Source organism: Pelophylax lessonae (genome assembly GCF_965119305.1).
Source record: "Pelophylax lessonae genome assembly, chromosome: 12".
NCBI classification, from domain to species: Eukaryota; Metazoa; Chordata; class Amphibia; order Anura; family Ranidae; genus Pelophylax; species Pelophylax lessonae.
In genome coordinates, this window is record NC_138779.1 from 136,612,088 (window position 1) to 136,624,844 (window position 12,757).

At 44.6% G+C, this 12,757-nt stretch overlaps 1 protein-coding gene across 1 annotated transcript in view; it reads left to right on the top strand.

Annotated features, from left to right (window-relative positions):
• Positions 1 to 439: 439 nt before the first annotated feature.
• Positions 440 to 12,757, top strand: part of PPP2R1B (protein phosphatase 2 scaffold subunit Abeta) — a 94,620-nt gene continuing 82,302 nt past the window's right edge. The window contains exon 1 of the mRNA XM_082274212.1: positions 440 to 627. Coding sequence (XP_082130338.1) covers positions 550 to 627 — 78 coding nt within the window. The 5' untranslated portion in view covers positions 440 to 549. The remainder of the gene's footprint in view (positions 628 to 12,757) is intronic.

Sequence of the window (12,757 nt, forward strand, 5' to 3'; positions counted from 1 at the left end):
GAGGAAAATTACTTATTTTCAAAAAGCTATTTTTGTGTGAAAAAAATATCACATTGGTGCAGAGTTCCATGTCCACGCAATTGTAAAGCTAAAAGCTGAAAATTGGCCTGGGTTAATGTTGTCACCATGTATGCAGCACTCGTCTTTACACCAATTACCACTGCTGTCAGAGAACATTGCACTCTCACTTTGATAAAAGACATCCTGGAGTTTTCACTTCCAATCCTATCAAGTCCCAAATTCTAACCCAAATCCCAGTAGCGTCAGCACTGAGCACTGACACCCACAGCTCAGCATCTGCATAGGGTACGCAGGGCTCCGCACATGCGCACTACACCTCCACTTGTCCGCCGCACTGGCGAAGCTCTGCAGCCTCAGAGTGGGCGTGTCCACACATGTACAGCATTCCCATACCTTCCCTGTGCATTCCGACCACGCCCGCTCCGTCACTTCCGGGAACAGCCCCTCCTCCGCTCTGTGTGTGTGTCTGAGGCGGAAGCGGGCCTGGTGAAGGTGGGCGAAGAGAGAGAAGCAGAAGCCGGTGTCAGAATGGCAGGAGCTGACGGAGACGACTCGCTGTACCCTATCGCGGTTCTCATCGACGAGCTGAGGAATGAAGATGTGCAGGTGAGGGGGGAGCTGCAGAATGAATGGATAGAGAGAGTGCGGGGGCCGAGTATGAGGGGGGGAGCCGGGGATGGAGGTTATCACCGAGCCTTCCACCCCCCCCCCCCCCATCAAACACTTCTCCCTCTAGTGGTGCTGGTGTGGTGACCGTCCAGCTGCGGAGCGGGACACTGTGTGTGTGTGTATGTGTATATGTGTGGGGCCTTCCTCTGTGTGAGGTGCTGGGCACACCTGGATGGAGCAGAAACGCAATACGAAGGGCCAGTTCACACCTGAGCGATTTCTGGCTTGTAGCTCTAAAACGCTCAACAATTCAAATCCATTCATTTCAATGGCCCCTGTTCACATCTGAGCATTCTGTCACCTGAGGCAAAGTGCTTAGGCTACGTTCACATGTGAGCATAGCAATCGCGGGCAGAATCACTGTGATTCTGCCCGCCATCCGGAAAGCATTGCAAATCGCGGGATGCCTGTGCGTTGCCTGTAATTTGCAATAGCACCCCAAACGCTGTGCGATGTTGCCGCAATTTCCGCCTGCCGAATCGCGGTAACATCGCGCAAACAACGCATGACTCCCAAAAAAGGTACAAGAGCTTCTTTGGGGCGTCATGCATTGTTTGCGCGATGTTACCGCGATTCGGCAGGCGGAAATTGCGGCAACATCGCACAGCGTTTGGGGTGCTATTGCAAATTACAGGCAACGCACAGGCGTCCCGCAATTTGCAATGATTTCCGGATTGCGGGCAGAAACGCGGTGATTGTGCCTGCAATCGCTATGCTCACATGTGAACGTAGCCTTATTGCTTAAAGTACATGAGCTTTTTTATTTTATTTTTTTTGCAGTTTACATTCATTTTTGGCCTTATAGACTGCATTAGGAACACTTGAGCATTTTTTTCTAGCGTGCTGCTCAATCGCTCTCCACCCCTGTCCCCCCCCCCCCCCCCTCCATTTAGTGCTTTTATATGTAAAACGCTTGTAATGCACTTCTAAAACGCTTGCAAAAAGCTTTAAGGCTCCATTCACACCGTGGAGTTCTGGATTGCAGGTGGAATTGCTGTGGTTCTGCTCGCAATCACCAATCGCTGCAAAAAGTAGGAGGTGCTTGCGCTCCCCTTAACTTTCAGTGACACCCAAATCACGGTACGATTTTGCCTCTGTTGTCCGACAATCCAGAACTGCTTTTGGACGACAGGCATCCTGCATTTCTGTTTGCACAGTTTTTACTGCTATGTTGGGCGGCACAATTGCGCCGCGATTGGGGGGGGCATTGAAAGTGATAGGGATAGCGGACAAAATTTCAGCGATTCCGCCTGTAATCTGGCACACCATGGTGTTAATGGAGCCTGAGGCCTCATGCACACTGGACGTTTTCACTGCTGGTTTTTGGCTTTAGGCATTTTTTTTCTGCAGCCAGTAAATTCCCCAGCATGTTATCCTATGTGTCTATGCACACGTAGGTTGATATCAGCATTTTTTTGGCAGGGGCGTTTTCTGGCTGGAAAAAACCCAGAACTAGTGGATTAAAAAAGGAGTTTTTGAGCTGTAAAAACGCTCCAAAGCCTCATGCACACTGGGCATTAAAGAGGAAGTAAACCCTCCTCTGACACTTTTACCTATAGGTAAGCCTATGATAAGGCCTCCCTATAGGTACTGTAAATATCTCCTAAACATGTACCGTTTAGGAGATATTTACCTTACATGCAGCCAGTGATGTCACTGGCGCATGCGCTCTGAAGGAACGGCCGCTGGTGCCGTTCCTTCAGAGCCCCGTGCCGTTACAGTCGGCTCCCGTGCGCATGCGTGGGAGTGACATCATCGCGACTCCAGCCAATCAGATGGCCGGATGCCGCAGACCCGGAAGAAGGGCGACTGGACATGTCGCCCATGAGACAGGTAAGCGGGCGGCACTGCGGGGGCTTCGTTCTTGGGTAAGTATTTCATAATGAGCTAGTATGCGATGCATACTAGCTCATTATGTGTTTTTCTTTCAGGTGTTTGTTTTAAAAAAATTCGGAGGTTTACAACCTCTTTAATAAAAAAAAAAACGCCAGTAGTGTTTGCTGTAGAATGAGTTTTGCAGCGTTTTTGCATTTGCCTTTTTTTTTTTTTTTTTTTTTTTAAGCTAATGCTTCATAAACACCAAATAGCTGAGTATTTTAGTTTTTTTTTTTTAGGTTTTCTCAGAGTTACAGCATTTTTTAGACCTCTTGCACACAGAGCGCTTTAAGAAAGGAGCTGCAAAGCCAAAATTGACTCCAGGAAAAAACGGCTGTGAAAACGCTCTTTTAAAAATGTTTTTGCATTGGTGTTTATGCGTGTTTAGCTGCAGATCTCTGCCCTGTTCTATTTTCCACTCCCAAATGCATTTTCTACAGCTGAAAATCACTTCGTCAGGCGTTTTTACAGCTGTAATGCTGCTGTTCTAGAAGGCACTGGCCCTGGGTTTTACTTGTAGCTTGAAAACGCCTATGCCGCGTACAGCGCCTACAAGCCTGTGTGCATGAACACATAAGCCCCAAGCACACAGGGCGTTTTTACAGCTGCTTTTAGGAGCATCAAACATTTTTTTTTTTTTTTTGCAGCTTAAAAACGTCCCCCTGTTATTCTATGGCCTCGTGCACACACAGGCATTTAGGAGCTCTAAGTGGCATAGGCCTCTTACTGTAAAAAAAAAAAAAACCAAGGCTAGTGCATTCTGAAGCAGCAGCGTTAGACTGTAAAAACGCCTGACGCTGCTAAACACTGTATACAGCGTTAAGCCCACGTCAAGCATTTTTAAGTTGTAGTAGTTGGATTTGAGGTTGGAAAATAGAAGAGGGCAGAGAAAGGCTGCTAAACGTGGCTAAAAGCCAATTCAAAATGCCTCTAAGCACGTTTTTACAGCTGCTTTTTCCTGGCGTCAGAACTGGCTTCGCAGCTCGTTTTTTCAAATGCCTTGTGTGCATGAGGCCATAGAATAACATGGAGAGGCGTTTTAAAGCTGTAAAAAAAAAAAAAAAAGCCAGACGCCCCCAGGAGGAGCTGTAAAAACCTCCAGTGTGCACGAGGCCTTACTGCTGAAAAAATCCTCTTCAAACCCACTAGTTCTGTACCCAGCCAGAAAACGCCCCTTCCAAAAAAAATGCCGATAACAGCCTATGTGTGCATGGATACATAGGATAACATGCTGGGTAGAAAAAAAAAACGCATGAAGCCAAAAACAGCAGCTGTAAAAACGCCCACGTAGGCCTTAGACTTCATACACACTGTACACACTGCCTACTTGGATCGCAGGAAAACGCAAAACCGTGCTTTGGTTTGCGCTTTCCGGCAGTGAAAACATTCCTGTCCTGAACATTATTCTTCCATATTCAGGTTGAAGCTCCCCTAACCACAGCAGCTTCTAAACTCTAGTAAAAGCCTATGTGTAGACACACAGGCTTTTATGGCCAAAAAAACGCCAAAAGCTAAACTCCACTTTTAGAAGCTGTAGTGTACATTAACCACTTCAGCACCGGAAGATTTACCCTCTTTCCTGACCAGGCCATTTTTTGCGATTACTTTAACTGACAGGTCGTGTGACATTGTACCCAAATAAAATGTATTATCTTTTATTTCCCTACTAATAGCTTTCTTTTGGTGGTATTTGATCATCTCTGCAGTTTTTTTTTTTTTTTGCACTATAAACAAAAAGACCGACTATTTTGAGAAAAAAAACAAATATTTTTTACTTTTTCAGCCATGAAACATATTCAATAAAAAAAAATGAAAATCAAATTTTTTCATCAATTTAGACCCATATGTATCCTGCTACATATTTTTGGTTTAAAAAAATCCCAACAAGCATTGATTGGTTTACGTAAAAGTTATAGTGTCTACAGACTATGGGAAATATTTTTGGAAATATTATTTTTTTACTAGTAATGGCGGTGATCAGTGACTTATAGCAGGAGTACGATACTGTGGCAGACAAATCAGACACTGACATTTTTTGGGGGACCAGTGACACTAATACAGTGATCAGTGCTGAAAATATGCACTGTCACAGTACTAATGACACTGGCTGGGAAGGGGTTAACTGTGTGCCTAGTCTGTGTGTGTATTGTGGGAGTTGCTTTTACTAGAGGAAGACATGGATCATTGTCCCTGCTTTGCAAGCACAGGATCAATGCCTTCCCTACTGACATAACGACAATCTGCCTTGTTTACAAAGGTAGACTGCATTTCTGCCTCTGTAACGAATGATCAGTGGGTACCGACAGACATCAAGTCCAAAATGTCTTTGTATGCGAATGCCTTTGAGTTCCCTTCACTGGAACTAAGGGACCAAGTCCAACTCCACACTGTAATCCCCCCTCCCCCAAATGATTTGGACCAGTACACATATGGTCCATAAAGACATGGATGAGTGAGTTTGGGGTAGAGGAACCAACCTCAACCCGAAGGAACACCATTGGGATGAATTTGAACGGAGACTGGAAGCTAGGCCTTCTCGTCCAACATCAGTGCCTGACCTCACAAATGCGCTTCTAGAAGAATGGTCAAATGTCCCCAAAGACACACTCTTAAACCTTGTGGACAGCCTTCCCAGAAGAGATGAAGCTGTTATAGCTGCAAAGGGTGGGCCAACTCAATATTGAACCCTATGGACTAAGACAGGGATGCCATTGAAGTTCATGTGTGTGTGTAAAGGCAGGAGTCCCAATACTTTTGGTAATATTGTGTGTGTGTATAAAGGGGACTATTTTTGTCACACTGGGACAGCACATTCTAGCCTGGTAAAAGCACACCGGTGTGATCGGGGTTTTGGGTACAGAGGTGAGGACAGGTCACCTCATATGAATATACCAACTGTAAATCAGTGCAAAAATGGTGTTCTAATCATAAACATTTAAAATAAAAATCACGTGGCTGCTATCGCAAGAAAAATGTTTTCACCACATCAAAATACCATAATAAAAATTGACAGTTATGCTACTTGAAATAAAACAAAAAAACATGAGATTACTTATCCAATCTTATTGCAAAGACTAGTGCAAAAAAATAAAAGAGATCTGTGATCCAAATTTCATAAGTGATCCATAGAACTGTAACAATTCATAAGTGCTAGAATATCAAGTCCAACAAAATATATCCCAAAGTTGTGCAAAAAATGTAGAAAGTGCTTGTCCTCTCCTCCACCAATAATGGATGGCTGCTCACCTCCCGCTCTGACCCCTGTTTTACCAGCAGGTCAGAACTAGCAATTCCCCTCTGGGGATATAAGGTGTTCCTCAGTGTCTGTTGGCGTTAGGGATTCTAATAATCCTCGTCAATCCTCTCCTGGCAAACACAACCGTAGGTGTATAAAAGAGGGCGAGATCTAGTGCTCTCCATTTAAGAATGTATTGGTAAAAATCAAACCCTCACATAGACGGGACATAAAGCTGTGCAAGCTGGATACACGGGTGTAATCCCATAAAGATGCCCGTAGAGTCATGTCGGGGAATGGGCTCCGCCCCATACGCGTTTTGTCAGGCGTAGACTGTTTCAGTAGGGTTTGGTTCAGTAGACCTCTACTGGAGAGGATTATGGGAATCCCTAGCGCCAGCAAACACTGAGGAACACCTTATATCCTCAGAAGGGAATTGCTAGTTCTGACCTGCTGGTACAACAGGGGTCAGAGCGGGAGGTGTGGGGCCATCCATTATTGGTAGAGGAGAGCACAGGCACTTTCTACATTTTTTTTTTTGCACTTGTTTTGCTATTTTGCTCAGCTTTGGGATATACAGTATCTCACAAAAGTGAGTACACCCCTCACATTTTTGTAAATATTTTTTTCTTTTCATGTGACAACACTGAAGCAATGATACTTTGCTACAATGTAAAGTAGTGAGTGTACAGCTTGTATAACAGTGTAAATTTGCTGTCCCCTCAAAATAACTCAACACACAGTCATTAGTGTGTAAACTGCTGGTAACAAAAGTCAGTACACCCCTAAATGAAAATGTCCAAATTGGGCCCAATTAGCCATTTTCCCTCCCCGGTGTCATATGACTCATTAGTGTTACAAGGTCTCAGGTGTGAATGGGGGGCAGGTGTGTTAAATTTGATACCACTCTCCCATACGGGTTTCTGGAAGTTCAACATGGCTCCTCATGACAAAAAACTCTAAGGATCTGAAAAAAAGAATTGTTGCTCTACATAAAGATGCCCTAGGCTATAAGAAGATTGCCAAGACTCTGAAACTGAGCTGCAGCACAGTGGCCAAGACCATACAGTGGTTTAACAGGACAGGTTCCACTCAGAACAGGCCTCACCATGGTCGACCAAAGAAGTTGAGTACACGTGCTCAGCTTCATATCCAGAGGTTGTCTTTGGGAAATAGACGCACGAGTGCTGCCAGCATTGCTGCAGAGGTTGAAGGGGTGGGGGGGTCAGCCTGTCAGTGCTCAGACCATACGCCGCACACTGCATCAAATTGATCTGCATGGCTGTCGTCCCAGAAGGAAGCCTCTTCTAAGGATGATGCACAAGAAAGCCCACTGAAGACAATCAGACTAAGGACATGGATTACTGGAACCATGTCCTGTGGTCTATTGAGACCAAGATAAGCCTATTTGGTTCAGATGGTGCCAAGCGTGTGTGGTGGCAACCAGGGGAGGAGTACAAAGACAAAGTGTGTCTTGCCTACAGTCACTACGACACTGGGGAGCTACAGTTCTTTGAGGAAATCATGAATGCCAACATGTACTGTGACATACTGATGGCAAATATGATCTCCTCCCTTCGGAGACTGGGCCGAAAATAACGAACCCAAACACACCTCCAAGATGACCACTGCCTTGCTAAAGAAGTTGAGGGTGATGAACTGGCCAAGCATGTCTCCAGACCTTAACCCTATTGAGCATCTGTGGGGCATCCTCAAATGGAAGGTGGAGGAGCGCAAGGTCTCTAACATCCACCAGCTCTGTGATGTCATCATGGAGGAGTGGATGAGCAACCTGTGAAGCTCTGGTGAACTCCATGCTCAAGAGGGTTAAGGCAGTGCTGGAAAATAATGTTGGCCACATAAAATATTGACACTTTGGGCCCAATTTGGACATTTGCACTTAGGGGTGTACTCACTTTTTGTTGCCAGCGATTTACACAATAATGGCTGTGTTGAGTTATTTTGAGGGGACCACACATTTACACTGTTATACAAGCTGTACACCCATTACTTTACATTGTAGAAAAGTGTCATTTCTTCAGTGCTGCCATATAGCTGCGTAATTTATTCAGTTACCTGCGATTTATGAACTACGAGTATCGTTGATCACCGCAGCCTCAATGGTACTTCATCAACGCAGCAGTTCTGAATGAACTGCAAGGTCACCGATGAGCCCCCTTGTTCATTCAGAAGCCCCGAAGCTTTCAAATTGACAGCCTGCATGGAGATATAGGCTGAAAGCTACAGGGCTTGTCTGCAGAAGCCTGATCCACTGATCATGGAAAAAACATTTTCTAATGTGAATAAGCCTTAACACTGATCATGGTTTCAAAATCAAGGAAAGCAAGAAAAAACATGCCTACAAATCAATGGAGTCCATGCTGTCTTTGGTGGTGAAGCCGAGGTTCTCCCTTCACCCCTCTTCATAGAAAGCAGTTTGTGAATTGTCAAGCATGCACAGACATGCTGCGAGGTCGCTGGCAGATACCTGTGGCATATCTGCACATGCAGGTGGGCCACGAGTGAAGGGCTACATGCTAGATCTACTATTACTTCTCCTTTGGAGCTAATGGAAGTAAGCCCGGTGGACCTGTAAAGGACAATGGACTCTGTGATTAATGTCCATGAGTATCGGATATCCTGTGGATTGCATGGGGGTATCACGGAACATAAATTGAACATTCACCATGAACAGACTGGATGAGCTGGAGTTGACTGCCAGTAACGCCCCAAGTTGATTACCCTTTCATTGGATTGATCCCAGCATTGGGTCAGATGTGGTAAGTTCGATTTGCTCTCCACTATCTATCAGTATGTTCCCCTCATAGACTACACCTTAAGATAAACCTATTGGATGCAGCCCTTCCACTCTCCCCTCGCTCTTCATTCTCGGTGTACATCTCACATGTGATGCTCCTGTCATCTGTAATTATCTGAGTGAGTTGTCCCTCACTCAGGGACACAGTGAGCGGTCTCATTATGCAATGGGAACGACATTTCCCTATTGCCATCTATGTTAGGCCATACAAGGGCTAAATGCAATATGCAGTCAGCATAGAATTGTGACATTTTTTCTACACGTATACGGCTATGCTGCGCTTACTTACATATTCCACATACCTCACTGCATCTGGGCGCTATACAGTGATATTTTGTTTTATGTTCATTGTTGTCTGTTTTCTGTGGGTCACATTACGTTTGGCTGTTTGGGACACTGTAATTTTGATATACTGTGGTATTCAGAGCTAGATTTGTATTGGCTCCCTTTAACAAAAATAATCTAATAAATCTATGCACTTTAGCCATCACTACCCGTTTATCTTGTCTTATACTAACAACTTCTTTGTATCACTGGGGGGGTTTTACCCTCCAGGAGAATACAGATCCCACTTCTTTTTTTTTTTTCTGCATGACATCATCCCGGCATGGACCACATGTCAAGTCGCACAGCAAGTCAAAAGCCATTGATTTCAATTCGGCCCGTTTCCACTGCCGCGACTTGAGTTGCGGCGACTTCAAAAGTAGTTTGTGCACTACTTTTGAGCCGGCTTCAGTGCGACTTCCCTCTATAATGAGGGACAAGTCTCACTGAAAGCCGCAAACAACTTTAGCTACGAAGTCGCGCTAGAAGTAGCACGACTTCGTAGCCGCGGTAGTGGAAACAGAGCCTTAGGGAGGTTAAGGTGATATTTTAGCAGCTTAGGAATAGGGGAGAGGTTAGGACCATGGCACGTGGTCAGACGGTTACTGAAAGTGAAACGTCACCCAAAAAGGCTGGTGGGGGTTGTGGTAGGGGAGTGGAAGGTAAGGACTGCTCCAAAGTAACATGTTACATCCTAAATGTTACTGTATCATGTTACAAAAGGTGAACTTATCCTTTAAGGCCATTTAGTGGTAAAGACCATTCCCCAGTTATTGGCAGTATTTTAGGTATTTTTTTGGCACTAGAAGTACTGAACTGTTTTGGGTGGTGGTAACTGAAAGCTTTCAAGGTTACTTAAGTTTTTTTTTCCCTAACTTCTACCTGGCTTTAATAGCATTTGGAAGTAGCTTCACAGCTTTTCTAACTGGTGCTATAGCCAACTCAAAACAATAGGTGAAATCAGTATCTAAGCTTCTAATGCCATCAAGGCACACATGCTAAATCAAAATGTCTCCTTGATTTATCTTAATCTCCGTCTTGAATAGTCCTCTTTGATGTAGAAGTTTAGAAGATTAAGAAGTTCATATACAGTATATGTGATTACCACTATATCCAATTACAGGAAGAAAGTGGATTTCAAAGGATGAGTGCAGCACTAAGTAAAATCGGGCCCTTGAATCTACTCTATAAACCTCTGAATTCTGCAAGGTTTATTTCAGCTTATGCCTTGTAACCTGTGTGTAGCATACTCTTACATGAAGACTTTGGTAAGGTGGCCAGAATTTTCTATGTGCCATTCTGGCAAAGAACCTGCCCCCAGTCTTCAGGTCTGTGTGCCTACCCCAAAACCCAGAATGCACAGTGGGAGTTGGAGGAAATACTGGCCTCATATGCAACTCCTTGAGCAACTAAAAGGTTCTTTTAAAGCAACTCAGATGTGAATCAAAGCAGCTTTGAAGCAATTAAAAGCTCACTGTGTTGATTTGCTTATGAATTTGATGTAAATATACATGGGCCCTTTCAGATTCCTGAAGACCTGTACAAGCCCAACATGGTGCAGAGGTAGTTGGGAAGTGATGGCACATGTACAGCACTGAGATGTATAGTTGTACTGTATAAATGTGTTTGTCCCTTTGCTCTGGCATCCTTTTGTGAGCTTCTTAGAATGAAAAGGAAGGTCAGTTCACTAATGCATAACTGGTTGGTTGTTACTATGAGGTCTTTAGAGCGATTGTAAAGGTATTTTTTTTTTCTTTATTAACAAACCTGTAATACTTACCTGCTCTGTGCATTTGGTTTTGCACAGAGCACCTGGATTCTCCTCTTCTCGGGTTCCCCACTGGCTCTCTGGGCTCCTCCTTTTCTCGATGTGCCACCATAGGAAGCAGCTTCCTTTGGCAGCACGCATGCGGGCTCGATCCCCAGCAATGCTCTGTGTGTCCATTGATGCACACAGTGTGACTCAGCCCCACCGTGTGTCTGACACGCACAGTATGGCTCAGCCCCACCCCCTGGGGGGGGGAGGGGCCAGTAAATGTCATGTACTGACCTCTTTCTTTTCTGAACGAACACAGTGACTGGTACCAATCACTCGCTGTCTTCATAACTGAAGCATTGCAAACTGTGTTGGCTATGCTTCAGTTTGTGACTGAATAGGAAGAGCTCTTCCTGTTGATTTATTCTGCGTTCTCAATCCCCTTTCTTTGTCTCAAAATAGTGATCGACTGATATCGTTTTTTCGTTGCCGATAGCGATATTTTGTCCATTGCATATCAGTATGGGCCGATATTTTGAACATTTAAAGTTTTGCAAAATAAACACAATTTTCGAAACAAATCTGTTACTGAACATGTTAATGTTTATTTGTTAAAACTTTTAACACTGCAGTCAGTGCAAATTAAACTGCTAGAAAAAAAGCTAGACAACAACAAACAGCTAGACAGTGGATTGGAGGAGTCAGTGGACTGCTGCAGTAGTGCACTCACTGCAATGTTTTTAAATCACTAACTGTAGTCGGTGCAAAACTGCTAGAAAAAAAGCTAGACAGTGGGGAGTCAGTGTACTACTGCTGCAGTAGTACACTCTCACTGCAACAATTTTAAATCACTACTGCAGTGACTGCACTGCAGTAGTGATTTAAAACTATTGCAGCAGTGAGTGGCACACTTCTGCAGCAGTAGTCCACTGACTACAATCCATTGTCTAGCTTTTTTTCTAGCAGTTTTGCACTGACTGCAAAAAAAGCTAGACAGTGGAATGGATTGGAGTGGAGTGGACACTGGTACTATACTACTACACTTTCAATACTCTCAGTTAAAGCGGAGTTCCACCCTGGATTTTTTTTTTTTTTTTTTTTTAATACCCCCGGGACAGTCAGGGCTAGTGCATTCCACAATGGCTAGCCTCTGATCTGTCCCGGGTTGCACTTACCTGTTAGGACAAATACTTACCTTGCAAACATCTTGTCCAGCGCTGCCATCTCAGATGTGGGCAGCTTGAAGCCAGCGCGTCCTCTTCGGCGTCTTCTTCCGCCTTCTTTGGTCCCACGATGCTCTGCGCCGGCCCCGACGTCACTTCCGGGTCGCGCGCGTCATCCCTCCACAGCTTCTGGGCATGCCCAGAAGCTGTTTAGAAGGGGATGACGCGCGCGACCCGGAACTGACGTCGGGGCCGGTGCAGGCGCAATGATTCCTGGGAGCTATGACGTCCAGCTCCCAGGAATCATTGCAGAGCCAGGAAGTGACGGCGGGCCGAGGAAGGAGGAAGAAGGAAGTAAGGTAAGTATATTTTCTTCGCTACGAGGTAAGTAAAAAAAAAAAAAAATATGCGATTATCCATTTCTTTTTCAGGTGACCCGGAGCGAGAAGATGGAGGTAAGTATAAAAATAGGGTGGAACTCCACTTTAAGTAGAACAATATTATAGTGCAGAAAGAACAATATTATAGCGCAGAAAGCATAACATTTCAGCATTTTGACCAGTTAAACGGCTTCTGTTTTTTTCATATATTGAAGCCACTTCACTAAAAACACGCTCACTTGGTACTGAGAAAGGAGGAGCAGAAAGGTATCTTCTAGCATGAGAAGCACGTCTTGTGTAGCGTGCCTCATTTACTTTCCACCACTGAAGGGGATCACTACTTCTGTCAATTACTGGTTCCTTCAAATGCAGATTCAGAAGAATCCTCCACATGAAGAATCCTCCACATGAGGCCCCAATGAAGTTTTTCTACTGTCCGTTGTCTTTTTGGAAATTTTTCTCCTGCATCCTGCTCTTCCACATTAGAAACCTGCTCTTCTTGACTTTTTTCTTTTC